Source organism: Calliphora vicina, chromosome 4, assembly GCF_958450345.1.
Source record: "Calliphora vicina chromosome 4, idCalVici1.1, whole genome shotgun sequence".
Classification (NCBI taxonomy): domain Eukaryota; kingdom Metazoa; phylum Arthropoda; class Insecta; order Diptera; family Calliphoridae; genus Calliphora; species Calliphora vicina.
Window position 1 is genome coordinate 13,219,568 of NC_088783.1, and position 14,005 is coordinate 13,233,572.

The 14,005-nt window shown below is 30.3% G+C and overlaps 1 protein-coding gene across 1 annotated transcript; it reads left to right on the top strand.

Annotated features, from left to right (window-relative positions):
• Positions 1-862: 862 nt before the first annotated feature.
• LOC135956346 (acetylcholine receptor subunit alpha-type acr-16-like) lies at positions 863-13,374 on the top strand. Its single transcript, XM_065506800.1, has 5 exons — positions 863-1,092; positions 1,353-1,469; positions 12,340-12,484; positions 12,923-13,066; positions 13,263-13,374. Exons 1-5 carry the CDS (start codon positions 980-982, stop codon positions 13,269-13,271), a joined length of 528 nt encoding a protein of 175 aa, XP_065362872.1. The 5' UTR covers positions 863-979; the 3' UTR covers positions 13,272-13,374.
• Positions 13,375-14,005: the final 631 nt, after the last annotated feature.

The following is a 14,005-nucleotide window of genomic DNA, read 5'->3' on the forward strand; positions in this document are numbered from 1 at the left end:
TTAAAAAACAAAACACATTATTTCAAAATACACACACACACAAAACATACACAAACTAACACTCACCTACACTTAATACCTAAACTTATATACTTTTTTTAAAACAATACAATTAATATTTTTATATATACAATAATATACAACTTAAAGAACACACGCTTAATTATTTAATGACAAAAACTGCTTTTAATAAAAAAAAAAATAAAAAGATTAAATGCATGCTGGAAAAAAGAACGAAATTTAAAGAAAAAAAAAAGAACTGTAATATAAACATTTTCTTAAAACACTTGTTTACATTAAATTATTATTAAAAGAAACCAAAATAATTATTTTTAAAAAATATAAACATTAATTTTCTTTTTGTACATTTTTTATGTTTTCTCTTAAATCAAATAAATACTGGCAACTAATAAAAAAAAACGTTAAATTTTTTAAAACGTTTTCCAAACCCTCTCCAAAACAAACTCTACTACTCTCTCACTGAACTTGCTACTACTCTACTACTACAACTACTACTACTCCTACCAAAAATCAAACAACTCTGCTACAACTCTAACAACAACTACTACTACTTTTTTCCAAAATAAAAAAATATATAAAAATAACAAACAAACAAATAATCATCATTAATTTTACTGACCATTGCGGTTTTTCATGTGGTTCAAATTCCATTTTTTTCCTTTGCAATAAAAACAATAATTAACTAAATAATTTAATTAATTTCGAAATTAAACAAAAAACCTTTAAAAAAAACTTCCTTACAAAAACAAAAATTAAATTAAACACTTTACTTCAAAATCGGAAATGAACAAAAAACCTTAAACTAACCAAATTTAAAACATCAACAATAAAAAACAAACAACAACCAAAAAAAAAATCAATTGATTGTTTTTCATACCATCATCATTAACCAACCAACCATCATGTACCAAACCAGATAAGAGTAATATTCCTTTATTGGTTACCTTGCATATTGCGCATGCAAAGACCTGGACAGGTTGGCTATGAATGCCCACCGCCTCCCTCATCATCGACATCCTCGAATAATGGCGATAAAAAGCAACACATACAAAATGTTGAATTAAAGGAAAGGTAATTACAAAATAATTTGCAATCTTATTTTTTTCTCTCTCTGTCTCTCTCTATTCATCATTCTCACTCACACACACTTTCTCTGTTGTTGCTCCCCTCTCTCTTCATCATCTTGTGTCTGCGTTTAGTGTCAATGTCAAAATTGTCAATGTTGTTTTTGTTGGGCTCCTCTTAAGGGACTTTATTTTGCAAAACTATTGAAAATAATTTTATTAATGATTCAATTTTTTTCGTTTTGTTTGATTTTGCTGCTTATTTAGATCTTCCAAGTCTTTGCTGGCCAATGTTTTGGATATTGATGATGATTTCCGTTGTAATCATCGCTGTGCTAGTGCTACATTACCGCATCAACCTACTTATTATCGTACCATGTACAGGTGAGTTTTTATTTATAATTATTACGAAAATTTCTTCAGGAACAGCCTATGAGATAACAGGTCACTGCAGTGACGGACACTTTTATTTCTAACTCGTCGTGCAATGTCTCTACCTTTTTCAGCGAATAGCTTTATGGTCTTCTTAAGATCTTCCCCTGAGCGTGTAATAATCGATCAATCAAATACTACCTTTTAAAAAAGTAGTAAAATAGTAGTAAAAAAGAAGTTTAAATACTGCTTTCATAAAATAGTAGTACAAATACTACCTATTAAAAAAGTAGTAGAAATACTACTTTTTTTCAAATAGTAGTAGAAATACTACTTTTTTACAATAGCAGTAGAAATATACTTTGTTTATATAGTAGTAGAAATACAGCTTTTTTAAAATATTAGTAGAAAAACTACTTTTTAAAAAAGTAGTAGAAATACTACATTTTTAAAATAGTAGTAGAAACACTACTTTTTACAAAAAAAAAGTAGTAGAAATATTAATTTTCTAAAATAGTAGTAGATATACTACTTTTTTAAAATAGTAGAAGAAATACTACTTTTTTAAAAATAGTAGATGAAATACTACTTTTTTAAAATAGTAGTAGAACACTACTTTTTTTAAAAAAAGTAGTAGAAATACTACTTTTCTAAAATAATAGTAGAAATACTACCTTTTTTTAAAATAGTAGTAGAAGTACTTCCTTTTAAAAAAGTAGTAGATATACTACTTTTTTAAAATAGTAGTAGAAATACTACCTTTTTTAAAGTAGTAGTAGAAACCAACTTTTTTAAAATAGTAGTAGAAATATATAAAAGTAGTAGAAATACTACCTTTTAAAAAGGTAGTAGAAATACTACTTTTTAAAATAGTAGCAAAAATACTACCTTTTAAAAAAGTAGTAAAAAAGAAGTTTAAATACTGCTTTTATAAAATAGTAGTACAAATACTAACTATTAAAAAAGTAGTAGAAATACTACTTTTTTCAAATAGTAGTAGAAATACTACTTTTTTACAATAGCAGTAGAAATATACTTTTTTTATATAGTAGTAGAAATACAACTTTTTTAAAATATTAGTAGAAAAACTACTTTTTTAAAAAGTAGTAGAAAAACTACTTTTTAAAAAAGTAGTAGAAATACTACTTTTTTAAAATAGTAGTAGAAACACTACTTTTTATAAAAAAAAAGTAGTAGAAATGCTACTTTTCTAAAATAGTAGTAGATATACTACTTTTTTAAAATAGTACAAGAAATACTACTTTTTTAAAAATAGTAGATGAAATACTACTTTTTTGAAATAGTAGTAGAAACACTACTTTTTTAAAAAAAGTAGTATTTCTAAATATATAGTAGAAATACTACCTTTTTTTAAAATAGTAGTAGAAATACTTCCTTTTAAAAAAGTAGTAGAAATACTACTTTTTTTAAATAGTAGTAGAAATACTACCTTTTTTAAAATAGTAGTAGAAATACTACCTTTTAAAAAGGTAGTAGAAATACTACTTTTTAAAATAGTAGTAGAAATGTTACCTTTTAGAAAGGTAGTAGAAATACTACTTTTTTAAAATAGTAGTAGAAATGCTACGAAATTAATTTTTTTCAATTTCTGCTCAAGTCAATGGTTGTCAAACACAAACTAAATGACGCTGCTTGTTCAAATTTTGACAGGACTCAACTGACAGATGACAGCCCTTTCAGTTAAATTTTAAAATTAAAATTATTTGCTTATATACTCAGTATAGGGTATAATATGGTCGGACTTGAGCGACTATACTTTCACACTTGTTTTTGAGATATCCTTTGTTCAAGTACGATTTTCAATGATATATCCTGATTTGATGAGAAACAAATTTCTTGTAAAAATCTTTAAAATCTACTTTAATATGAAAAAATTATAAAATCTGAAATTCTGAAGTTTTAATTTAGGTATTTTACACGCATCTATTAAAATATATGAAGTTTGAACCTACATAAATAGAAATCAAAAGGAAGAGAATTTCAAAATTCTTTTGTATGGAAAACATGTGTACCAAATAATATCGAAAAGTAGAGGTTTAAAAAAAGCATTTTTTATTGAAATTTTTCGTTACCTCCTGAAATGGATATTGTGGGTTAAAAACTCTGTTAGTTTTTTGAAACGTCGGATATACTTTTATTCTATCAGAAGTACATACATGCATCGTATATGAATATAATTATCAATTATCAGCTTAAGCTGCAAGGTCAAGTCGATATGAAACTGTTACCGGGTCTATTGATACTCTGGAATATTGACGGATCTTTTGATATTTAGAGCTGTTATCATGAGGGTTGTTTCGCAGAGATAAGTGGTATTATACCCAATACAGTCGTTTGTTATTGATTGCTGGCATCTACCGATCGATTCCTCATTCTCTCACCATCGTTTCCCAATAAACCGTTTTCCAATAAGATGCCGAATGACCATGTGGAGCAGGGATGATAAATGACAATTAAAAATTGTACTTCATTCAGTAAAAACTTGTACTTTTTTGACCCTAATTGTACTAAAACGCAAAACAATATTTTTTACTAGTTATACCCTACACCACCATAGTGCGGAGAGTATTATGCGTTTGTGCAGATGTTTGTAACGCCCAAAAATATTAGTCTAACACCCACCTTAAAGGATACCGATCGACTTAGAATCACTTTCTGAGTCGATTAAACGATGTCCGTCCGTCTGGCTGTCCATGTAAACCTTGTGCGCAGAGTACAGGTCGCAATTTTGAAGATATTTCGATCGAATTTGGTACTTATTATTTTTTCGGGCCAAGGACCAAGCCTATTGAAACTGGCTGAAATCGGTCCATTATTTCACCTAGCCCCCATACAAATGTCCTTCCGAAATTTGACTTTATCGGTCATAAATGTTTAATTTATATATGTATCTCCACAAATTCCGCTCCAAATAAGTTTTATATATACAAAAATGTATATCACCAAATTTTGTTACGATCGGTTCATAATTAGTCATAGCTCCCATATAGAACCGCTTCCGAAAATCATAAATCGCTTAAAAATGGTGGTATACACACAAAATTCAACATAGTTAACTTTCATATAGACATAAATTACACGACCTAATTTCATGGTGATTGGTCCATAATTGGTCATAGCCCCCATATAAGGCCCACTTCCGAAAATCACTCACGAATATAAATTATTGAAATTTTAAATGAAAAATGTTTTTGCTCTTTTACTTAGTGTAGGGTATATGGGATGTAGCTTTCTTACTAGTTTTTTATATCTATATTTTATTTTGCGAGGAGGAGTATTTGTGGTTAAATGACAATGTTTACAAGCAAAACTGGGGTATATGAGATGAAGCCAACCGACATGACGATCGCCAATTATGTGGCCGAAGGTATCATTGATATATTCTTCTTTGAAAATGACATTAGTGAGGCTATCAGGCTTGGCAGGCTTTAGAAATGTCAGAATTTTAAATTTAATTTCCCAACAATTTTACAAACGAACTACAAAATTTAACCCTCATAACAACATGTATTTCTTAACTCTGCTATATTACTTTCATAACAACTAACCCCTTCATTCTACTGTTGCACCTTAATGTCAGTTACTGCAATCTCTGATGCAATAGAGCTTCACAGGAATCACAACAATCAATTGCCAAGTAATAATAATGATAATATCAACCATATTACATCCGTTAACATTTTATGTTTTCTGGGAAAATGTTTCCTTCTTGCTCGTTGGTGATTTTTGTGCAACTTCCCAGAAACGCACCAAGTGAAAACGATAATAATGCTGCTGATGACGATGATGATGATGTAATATACACCTTGTTCGACAATGTTATCATCAACTCAACGAAGCAACAAGACATCTTGTATATATTTTTATGTGCGTTTGTTTCCAGTAGCAATGGATGTTTTTACTTATCCTGTACCCAAAGTATGTATATGGGAACACGGTTGTAATCATAATAACCACTTGTTTAAGCAGCACACATTGGTGTAACATTGAGGGTGGCACGTAAAAAAACGTTCATTCATAATCAAATATTTAATAACAATGACAGCAAATTGAAAAATAAATAAAAAAAAAGGGGAAATTTATGTTCAAGTAGGTACGTGTTAGGGACGTATCATTAAAATGGAAAATTGTTCACTTGAGACTATGGAAAATCGTTCAATGATTGTTTTCTTAAACAAAATACAAGAAAAATCAAAATGAAATATATTTTTAAAGCTAAAAATCAAAGGTTTGTGAATTCAATCAAGTATTACATAGCTATTTTTAAAAAATGTTATACATCAAACTGTTTTTTAATAATAAACTTTTCTTTTTTTTCTAAGTTTTCACTTTCTTCCCAAAAGATTATATTTCTTGCTAAATTTTCTTCATTTTTCTTGTAGTTCTTGTTTAAGTTTTTTTTTTATTTGAAAACTTTTTTATAAACTTTAAACTCTGAGTGAGTTTTATTTTAACATTATAAGCTTCCATCAGTCACCTTATACCAGCTGATACAATATAGTACGTTACAGAAGTTTCTACATACACTGCTATAATGGATGTAGTACATTGTCACATTGCTAATGCAATAATATGGGGCACTCCATGAATGTTTGGGGTTAAAAGCTTGTAACTGTCAAACTAAAACCATTTAAAAGAAGGATTTAAAAAGTTTCTGTTGTAAAATTGTTTGTTTAGAAAACCATTTTTATTTTTTGCTTGGGCCAGTATTCAGGTACTGATCCCTACTTATGCAATGCATTGTGTTGGAACTAGGAAAATTGGTTATAGGATGGAGGATAGAGGGAGTAGTGTTTATGGTTATTTGATTTGAATTTTCCTATACTGAAAGTGACATCAAAGACTTCAGCAGGAAGCTTATTCCACATACGGACTGTACGCCTAGAGAACGACTTTTCCCTGTAAATCGTTGTGCGATCCACTGTCTAGTCGACCACGTATCGATGAGCCCTTGCCGAAGAACGTATATTGTTAAAAAAAACTACGTGTTTCGGGAAAAAATTCCCTAATATCAGCCGAGCACATTATAGTATCGATAGAACAGTGAAACACAACCCACATTACGACGATGTTCCAGTGATTCAATAGAGCTGGATACCCCACTGTCACCGATAAGCACCCTCGCCAAAATAGACTTAGAAACACCTACCCATACATGATAGTTGTATTTCATTTTAGGTCGGAGCAGCTCGTTCTAAATTATAGCTGTTTTTGGCAAGAAGATTGATAATGTTTGGCGAAAGCTTTTATTAATAATGACCTGGAGTTTGAGGGTCTCAAAATTTATAAGATTCCTGATTTTACATTGCTATTAAATATTTTTTTAATTTCGTTGATATGGCAATGCTGAGCGACTTCCAAAACTTATTCAGAGTCCCAGAGCCTCAAAGGCATGTTAGACAAATATTATCAGTGTAGTACGAAACTGTTAATTTCATATTCATATCCAAGATTATTTAGTAAGTGGAGTTAACAGCAGACCGGCCAATTTTATTTCGAGGTAAAATAATATACCAGGTTATTGTTTGAAAAAAAAATACGTTGGAATAAAAACAAACAAAAGACAGCTGCACGTTCTTGTTTATCACAATAAGTAAATTGTTTGTCTCTTTACACATATCTACCGTCATAACACGAAAAATAACCAAATAAAGCAGCATTACATACATTTAACATACCCGCCTAAAAGCAGTCTTGCCGGTTAGAGAGTTAAGCATGTTCTGATATTGATAGGCCGGCTAACATGACCACCGTGTAGTACTTTGAAAGTTTCATCCAAATAAATACAACCAATTTTATATTTTTTTCTCTTTCGAATTTTTTTTTAAATTTTATTCAATTTTAATATCAGTCAATTTTGTGAAAACTCTCACGATACAGTTTTTTAGGCGAAGGTGTAATTCCCAGGATCTTAACTGCAAGGGCAACACTGCTCCTGTCAACAGGTATCTGACAGTTGACTCCTGTCAAAATTTAAACAGGCTGCGTCATTTCGTTTGTGTTTGACAGCCATTGATAGCACTACCTCATGACTTGAGGAGAAATTGGAAAAAGGGGGATGATGTGCCTTAATTGGTTAGCGCGTTTGATCATTAAGCATGATATGGTATTTGTGGCCTTGGTTCGATTCCCAGCCGCTGCCAATCAACAACATCAGTTTATAATAATTATTATTTGACTAATAACTAATATTTATCACACTGCCCTCCTTCGGTGGTATAACACTAAAACGCCACCGAAGTAAAATAATTTAATAAAGGTTGTTGGCTTGACTAACGCGTCATCTCACCACCAGAGGCGCTGCAACCTGCACTAATAACAAACATAACGCGCAATTGCAGAGTTGTCAATTAAGAAAAGCTTTTCTCCTCCTTTCACCACCTTTTCTTCTACACTATATCCAATTTCCAAAGAAAGTAATACAATTATATATAAGCATATTAATTGCCTGAGTGTTACTTCTCTTCTTAAAAAAAAAAAAAATATGGGAACTCAGCATCATCAGTTTCAATGGTAAAAATTGGTTTACTGAATTTCGTTGTGGCTGTAATAGCATGGATGATGCCAATCGCTCTGGACGCGCAGTTGAGGTCTATACACCCAAAACAATTGAAAAAAATCATGATTTGGTGTTGACCGATCGGAGATTAGAAGTGCGAGAGATTGTGGCTGATTGGTTTAAATTTCGAATGATCACTTGGATATGAGAAAGCTTTCCGCATGATGGCTGTCATATGCAGATTCCATGGATTAGCCTACGAAATGCTCCCTCTTCCACCCTAGTCACCAGATTTAGCCCCGAGTGACTATTTGTTGCTTCCAAACCTGAATAAATGTCTCGGCGGAAAGAGATTTGGCTCCAATAATGAAAAAAATCTCACAAAATAAAACATAATTTGATGGCCTCGACAAATCAAGTTTTTGGAAGGTATAAAAAAGGACAAAGGAGACTATTTTGAAAAATACAATAATTTTTTATCAAAAAACCTGTGTTTCATTCAAAAAGTCACTGACTTTTCGACCCACCCTTGTATTTCACAAGCGTTATAATCTCTTATAATATATTTCCTTGTACCTCATAGATCTACGAATGGTAATATGGAGTTTTGAATCAAATGCACGTAGAAAGTCTATGAAATCAAATTATATTTATTGTTTTGCAGCTTTATCATTTAAAGTACTTAATTTTAAAGCATTTCTTTAACAAATTACCACAACTTAAAACTCAACAACAAAGTTAAAATATTTAGGAAAATTTATAGCTTCAACAAAAGTTTTCAATTACTCTATTAGCAAAAACATTTGAAACAATTTCAATTCATTTCCTTTGCTTTATGTATTGCTCCATATCAATGTTACAGAGTAAACAAAAAATGTGAGAAGAAACACACGCACCCATCATTAGAATTTGATGTGGAGCACGTGCAATACATATTTCAAGCAGGAGAGTGTTAATATGCACACCCTCTCCAACAATAGTGGTCCTATAAAGTCATACATAAATTTAACTTATACATCTATGTATGTAGGTGCAATACAAAAAATATTATTAACCTACACTTATACATATTATGTAAAATACAATTGCGAACAACATACTAGCAGTACCAGAAAATTTTTAAATATTTCAACTGTTTACAGCAATGTTCAACTACTTGAACATTGAATATATTGCCTACAGCCTGAACTTCTAAGGGCTGTTTTGCGAGTATTTCTTAAAAATCAATTGCCAATTAATAATCTGATTAGATCAGATGACTTAATTTAATCTTCAGGTCAAAAACCCGCCCGAAATAAAACAAATTTAGAACCATCAATTCAAAAAATATTGCGCCATCTGGCAAACTACAAACGAGTATCACCATGTATTTTTCTAAGTAGAGGCTTTTGCCTTGGACTTTGCTCTTCCAAGTTATGACTTTAATTTAAATTTAGTTTCATATGCCTTTAAAATTCGCGAAAAACATAGGGTCCACATTTTCTTCGGGGCTGGGAAAATACTTTAGATAAATAGGAAACACATCAGGGTTTCCAAAGCAGCATTTCGTTTTCTAATCCCAGCTCTGGGATTTTAGAACATGTGGCACAAAGTTGAAATTTTGATAAAAAAAAATAGGTCAATTTCCGTTTATTTTTGAATCCATTGCTCTGAAATCTTTCGTATATTATTAGCAGGGAAACCGGAAATATGCTCTAAAAAAAGCGTTTTAGGCGCTTTAAATATGCAGTAAAAACTATAAAATATGCTCTTAAAATTTAAAAAATATGCTCTTAAAAAACAAACTTTTACATAATTTTTAACCAAAAAAAATTTACTTAAATTTTCAAATAAAAATCGTTGTTTATTGGATCTGAAAACATTTTTATACATAGAAAATGTTCTTTCGACATCAACTGATGTTACAGGAGCAAATTTAAAAGACAATATTTCTTTAACACTTAGAACGGTTAAGTTTGAATTAGAACTAAAATTTGATATTTAGATGGAGCTATTATTAAAATAGTGCTTATTTTATATTAAAACAAGAGAGCTATATTCGGCTGTGACGAATCTTATATACCCTTCACCTAATTATACTTCAAAATAAAAAATTTAAATATTTTTACGTGAACAAAAATTTTTTTTCAGTTTTTTAATTTTTTGGATAAAAAATTTTTTTTTAGGTGAACATTTTTTTTCAGTTTTTTCATTTTTTGGATAAAATAATTTTTCGAATTGTTATTTTAAATTTTAAAAAAAAATTTCTGTTTTTTAATTTTTTATTTTTTGGTGAAAAGCCATCTATCTTTCAATTTTGAATTTTAAACAAAGGATTTAAAAACCTGTAACACAACAGCGAAAAATAAGTAAGACAAAATTTGTTTTTGATAAACTCAAAATATGCTATTAAACAGTAAAATATGCTCTAAAAACGCAAAATATGACATAAATATGCTCTTAAAACAAATATATGCAAAAATATGTATTTATGGGTAAAATATGCAAAAATATGCACTAACAAATCGATGCCAAAATTCTTAAATAGTTCTGAAACGTGTAAATATCTTATCCATGTGCTCATTAGACTCACCAGAAAAAACATGCATTTGCATATTTTGGTTTCCCTGATTATTAGTAATTTACTTGTCTAACTAATAATCGAGCCCATTCGGTTCAAAATTTTGAAATACCTATATCTTGGAAATATTATGAGATAAATAGCTCACGTAAGCGCAGATCGCTTTTCAAAAATATATAAATCTTTGAAATCGGTTTGAAAACAAAAATATTGCACGTGTTTAAAATTTTTACATGTCGAAGATAACCCCCATAGCTAGAATTTGTAGGGCTCATTTTAATAACATGAACTCAAATACTCCTTGGTTACGCTCACATAAAATTGTATCCCGATCAGACCAGACGTTTAGAAATGCCAGACTTATTTCAACAAAAATTTGATTCTGCCCCCGTGTGCGATATTTTGATTGTCCTGAGGTGCAGTTTTACGTTTATATCGTTTTGATGCAGATTAGAAAATCTAAATGAGATTATCTCTTTTTTCATAACTTTAAAATAAATTTTCGTTAAGCAATGGTGCAATGTTTTACGCGATCCATTAAAACAAGAACTATCGACAAAAAGAACTAAATTTAACATTAAATATACAATTAATTTATAATATTTTCACTTAGGTTAGGTTAAACGAAGCAAGGAAGAACAGCTCACTTGGGTCCATTCAGTAGGTCCCTTTATGTTACTTGAAAATAGAGAGGACCAGATAGAGATGAAAAGAGAAGATGTATTGGACATATAGTAGAAATATTGAGGAAGAGGTCAAATGAGGAGTAAGATGGAGATTAGTAGACTCCAGTTATTTAACGGATATAAGGTCACCCCTAGGAGATTTCCGGAATTGCTTTTCATTATAAAGGCGTTGATACATTGCAACTTCATGTCCGAGAGTTCAGAGAGACTATTGGAGGAACGATATCCTAAAAACCTAATGTGTAGATCTCAAACTGAAGATGAAAAGTTGTATCATTCCTCCTCTTCATTCTGATAGCTTCTACACAGAGAAAACATATTTGTAATAGCAACCGAATTTGTTGTCAATCGAATGATTCTTCCTTATTGATCGAGTTTTACAGTTGTGGCTACAAAATTGTAGAAGCAGTAACAAAAGTTTGGTTGCTTCAACCGAAATTCTTCGTTATCAACTGGCTTTCTGTTGCTAGAACCGAAAAATTCTGTATGAGCAACCGAATCATTCGATTGGCAACAGATTCGGTTGCTATTACGAATCTGTTTTCTCTGTGTACAGTAGTCGTAATAGGGCAGGCCAAGCCTCCTTGCATGGTTGCCAAATTTGCAGTGTCCCGTTATCACCGCCACTACATTACTTAGTTGTGAGCGTTTTAGTCCAAGAAGATAAGTTGTTCGCCCTCGGTTTAGTGGTTTCACACCCCGATCTTGTCTGATCGAGCTCATAGTGAAAGATACTAATTCGCTGCTTGCATTTGGATAACGGAATCGAGCATCTAGTCTATGTATCCGTCAGGTGCCTTACACAAAAGTGTTGATAAGACTCCTCTTTGAGGCGTACCCCTCGTGGCCGTTCCTTTATTAGAACGAATGATCCTATAGTGTAAAATGTTCACGACAATCCTAACAATTGATTGGTCCAGACCAAGATCTTGCATATATTGTTCTATAGTTCAGCATTTTTAATTTTATATATACCCGAAGGAACGCAATTTTTCCGTTTCCTAACAATTTACTAGTGGTACTGCTATTTTCGTATTCGCAACTGCATCTACTCTTACAATTTATTCATAAACACATACATTTATATCGTATAATCGTATTACTTGTAACTTACAGACAAGGAGACGATGGTAGTGTTGGCCCTGTTGGTCCTGTGGGTGATACAAGAATGCACGAAGCCATATCACACACCTGTCTAAGTTCATCAGCTGAATATGAATTGGCTTTAATATTGAAAGAGTTAAGATGGATAACGGATCAGGTAAGCTTAAGTATATAAATGTTTTATGTTTAAGATTCAAAATAGGTAAAAAGTAGGAAATATTATAAAACATACATGTGTATGGTACTTATAGTATATTTATTAACATACAAATAGACATATATCAACAAAAAAGAAACATATTAACATACTCGTATGCATGAGCGAGTAAGTTGGTATAACCCAGCAAAGTTTGCTATAAATATGACAGACAGAAATACGACTACTGTTACCAAATATTGGGTACAAACGAAAGTACGACTCTTCAATCAACTCAAAATTGAAAAGACAGCATTTTCAGCCTTAATAATTGTACAAACTTTGCTGGGTTATACATATAAATCTATCTTATTTTGTATAATCTAACAAATATCCCTTTTCAAACAAAAATTGTTATATGTGTACTATTTTTTGTTTTTTTTTTGCAAATAATTTAAGTTAAAAAAAGAAGATGAAGTTGGTGAGGTAACAAGAGATTGGAAATTTGCTGCCATGGTAGTGGATCGTTTGTGCCTTATTGTTTTTACGTTATTTACCATAATTGCCACATTGGCTGTATTATTTTCAGCGCCTCATTTTATTGTAAGTGTATTTCAAATTCCTACAAAACAAAATGATGCCAAATACAAAACAATTACATTTGTTTTGAGTTTTTTTCTTATTATTTTTTTCTTTTTATTTCTTTTTACTTTTTCACATTTTGATTTTGATTCTGTTCCTTTTTTCTCCTTGTTGTAAACCATTTTTGATTCATGTTAACTCTTGAACATTTTTACAGTTCCCATAACTTTATGGACATTGGTTTATATTCTATTATGCGAATGTGTTACGAGATCTTTTGCTAAAATATTTAAACAAACAAAATAGACGTAGTAGTAGTACAACAATAATAATAACAACAACAACAACAAAAACAACAATATATCCGCTTGACATCAACAAGTTTTATACTAAGTTTTGCCATTGGAATTTTTACAAAGAAAACCAAAAAAAAAAACAAAAACAAATCATTTTTATTTTAAGCACATGTGCCTGGTCAACGAAAACAAAATTATAAATTATATTAATTAAAACAACAACAACAACAAAAAGAAGAACAACAATGCAATAATTAAACGTAATACAAAAATTTAATTACAATTTAATTAAGCTTAGGTTAGCTAAACATACCGAAAACAAGAAAAACAAAAAACCAAACCAAATAAAATGCAAATTAATAAAACAAACGCGTAAAATAATTTTAATTTTAGAAACCCGCTTTCAAAAGAAAAAGCTTCAAATCATAAAGAATTTTACTTAGTTGTTTTCGAAAAGAAGAGAATAATAAAAAAAAAACTATGCTAAATTTTAAATTTAATTTAGCTAAGACACAAACCGGAAATTTAAAACAATACAAATTTAAAATAATTGGAAATTAGCTAAAAAGTAAAGAAAACCTTTAAATTTCTTATTAAATTCACGTTTGCTAATAAATTATTTATGAAAGCTTAAAAAGCTTTTTTATTATTTCGAAAGCTTTGA

Coding starts and splice junctions, on each gene's coding strand:
- LOC135956346 (XM_065506800.1), top strand. CDS start 980: ATGCAAAGACCTGGACAGGTTGGCTATGAATGCCCACCGCCTCCCTCA. Junction 1,470..12,339: donor TATTATCGTACCATGTACAG/GTGAGTTTTTAT, acceptor TGTAACTTACAG/ACAAGGAGACGATGGTAGTG. Junction 12,485..12,922: donor TAAGATGGATAACGGATCAG/GTAAGCTTAAGT, acceptor AAATAATTTAAG/TTAAAAAAAGAAGATGAAGT.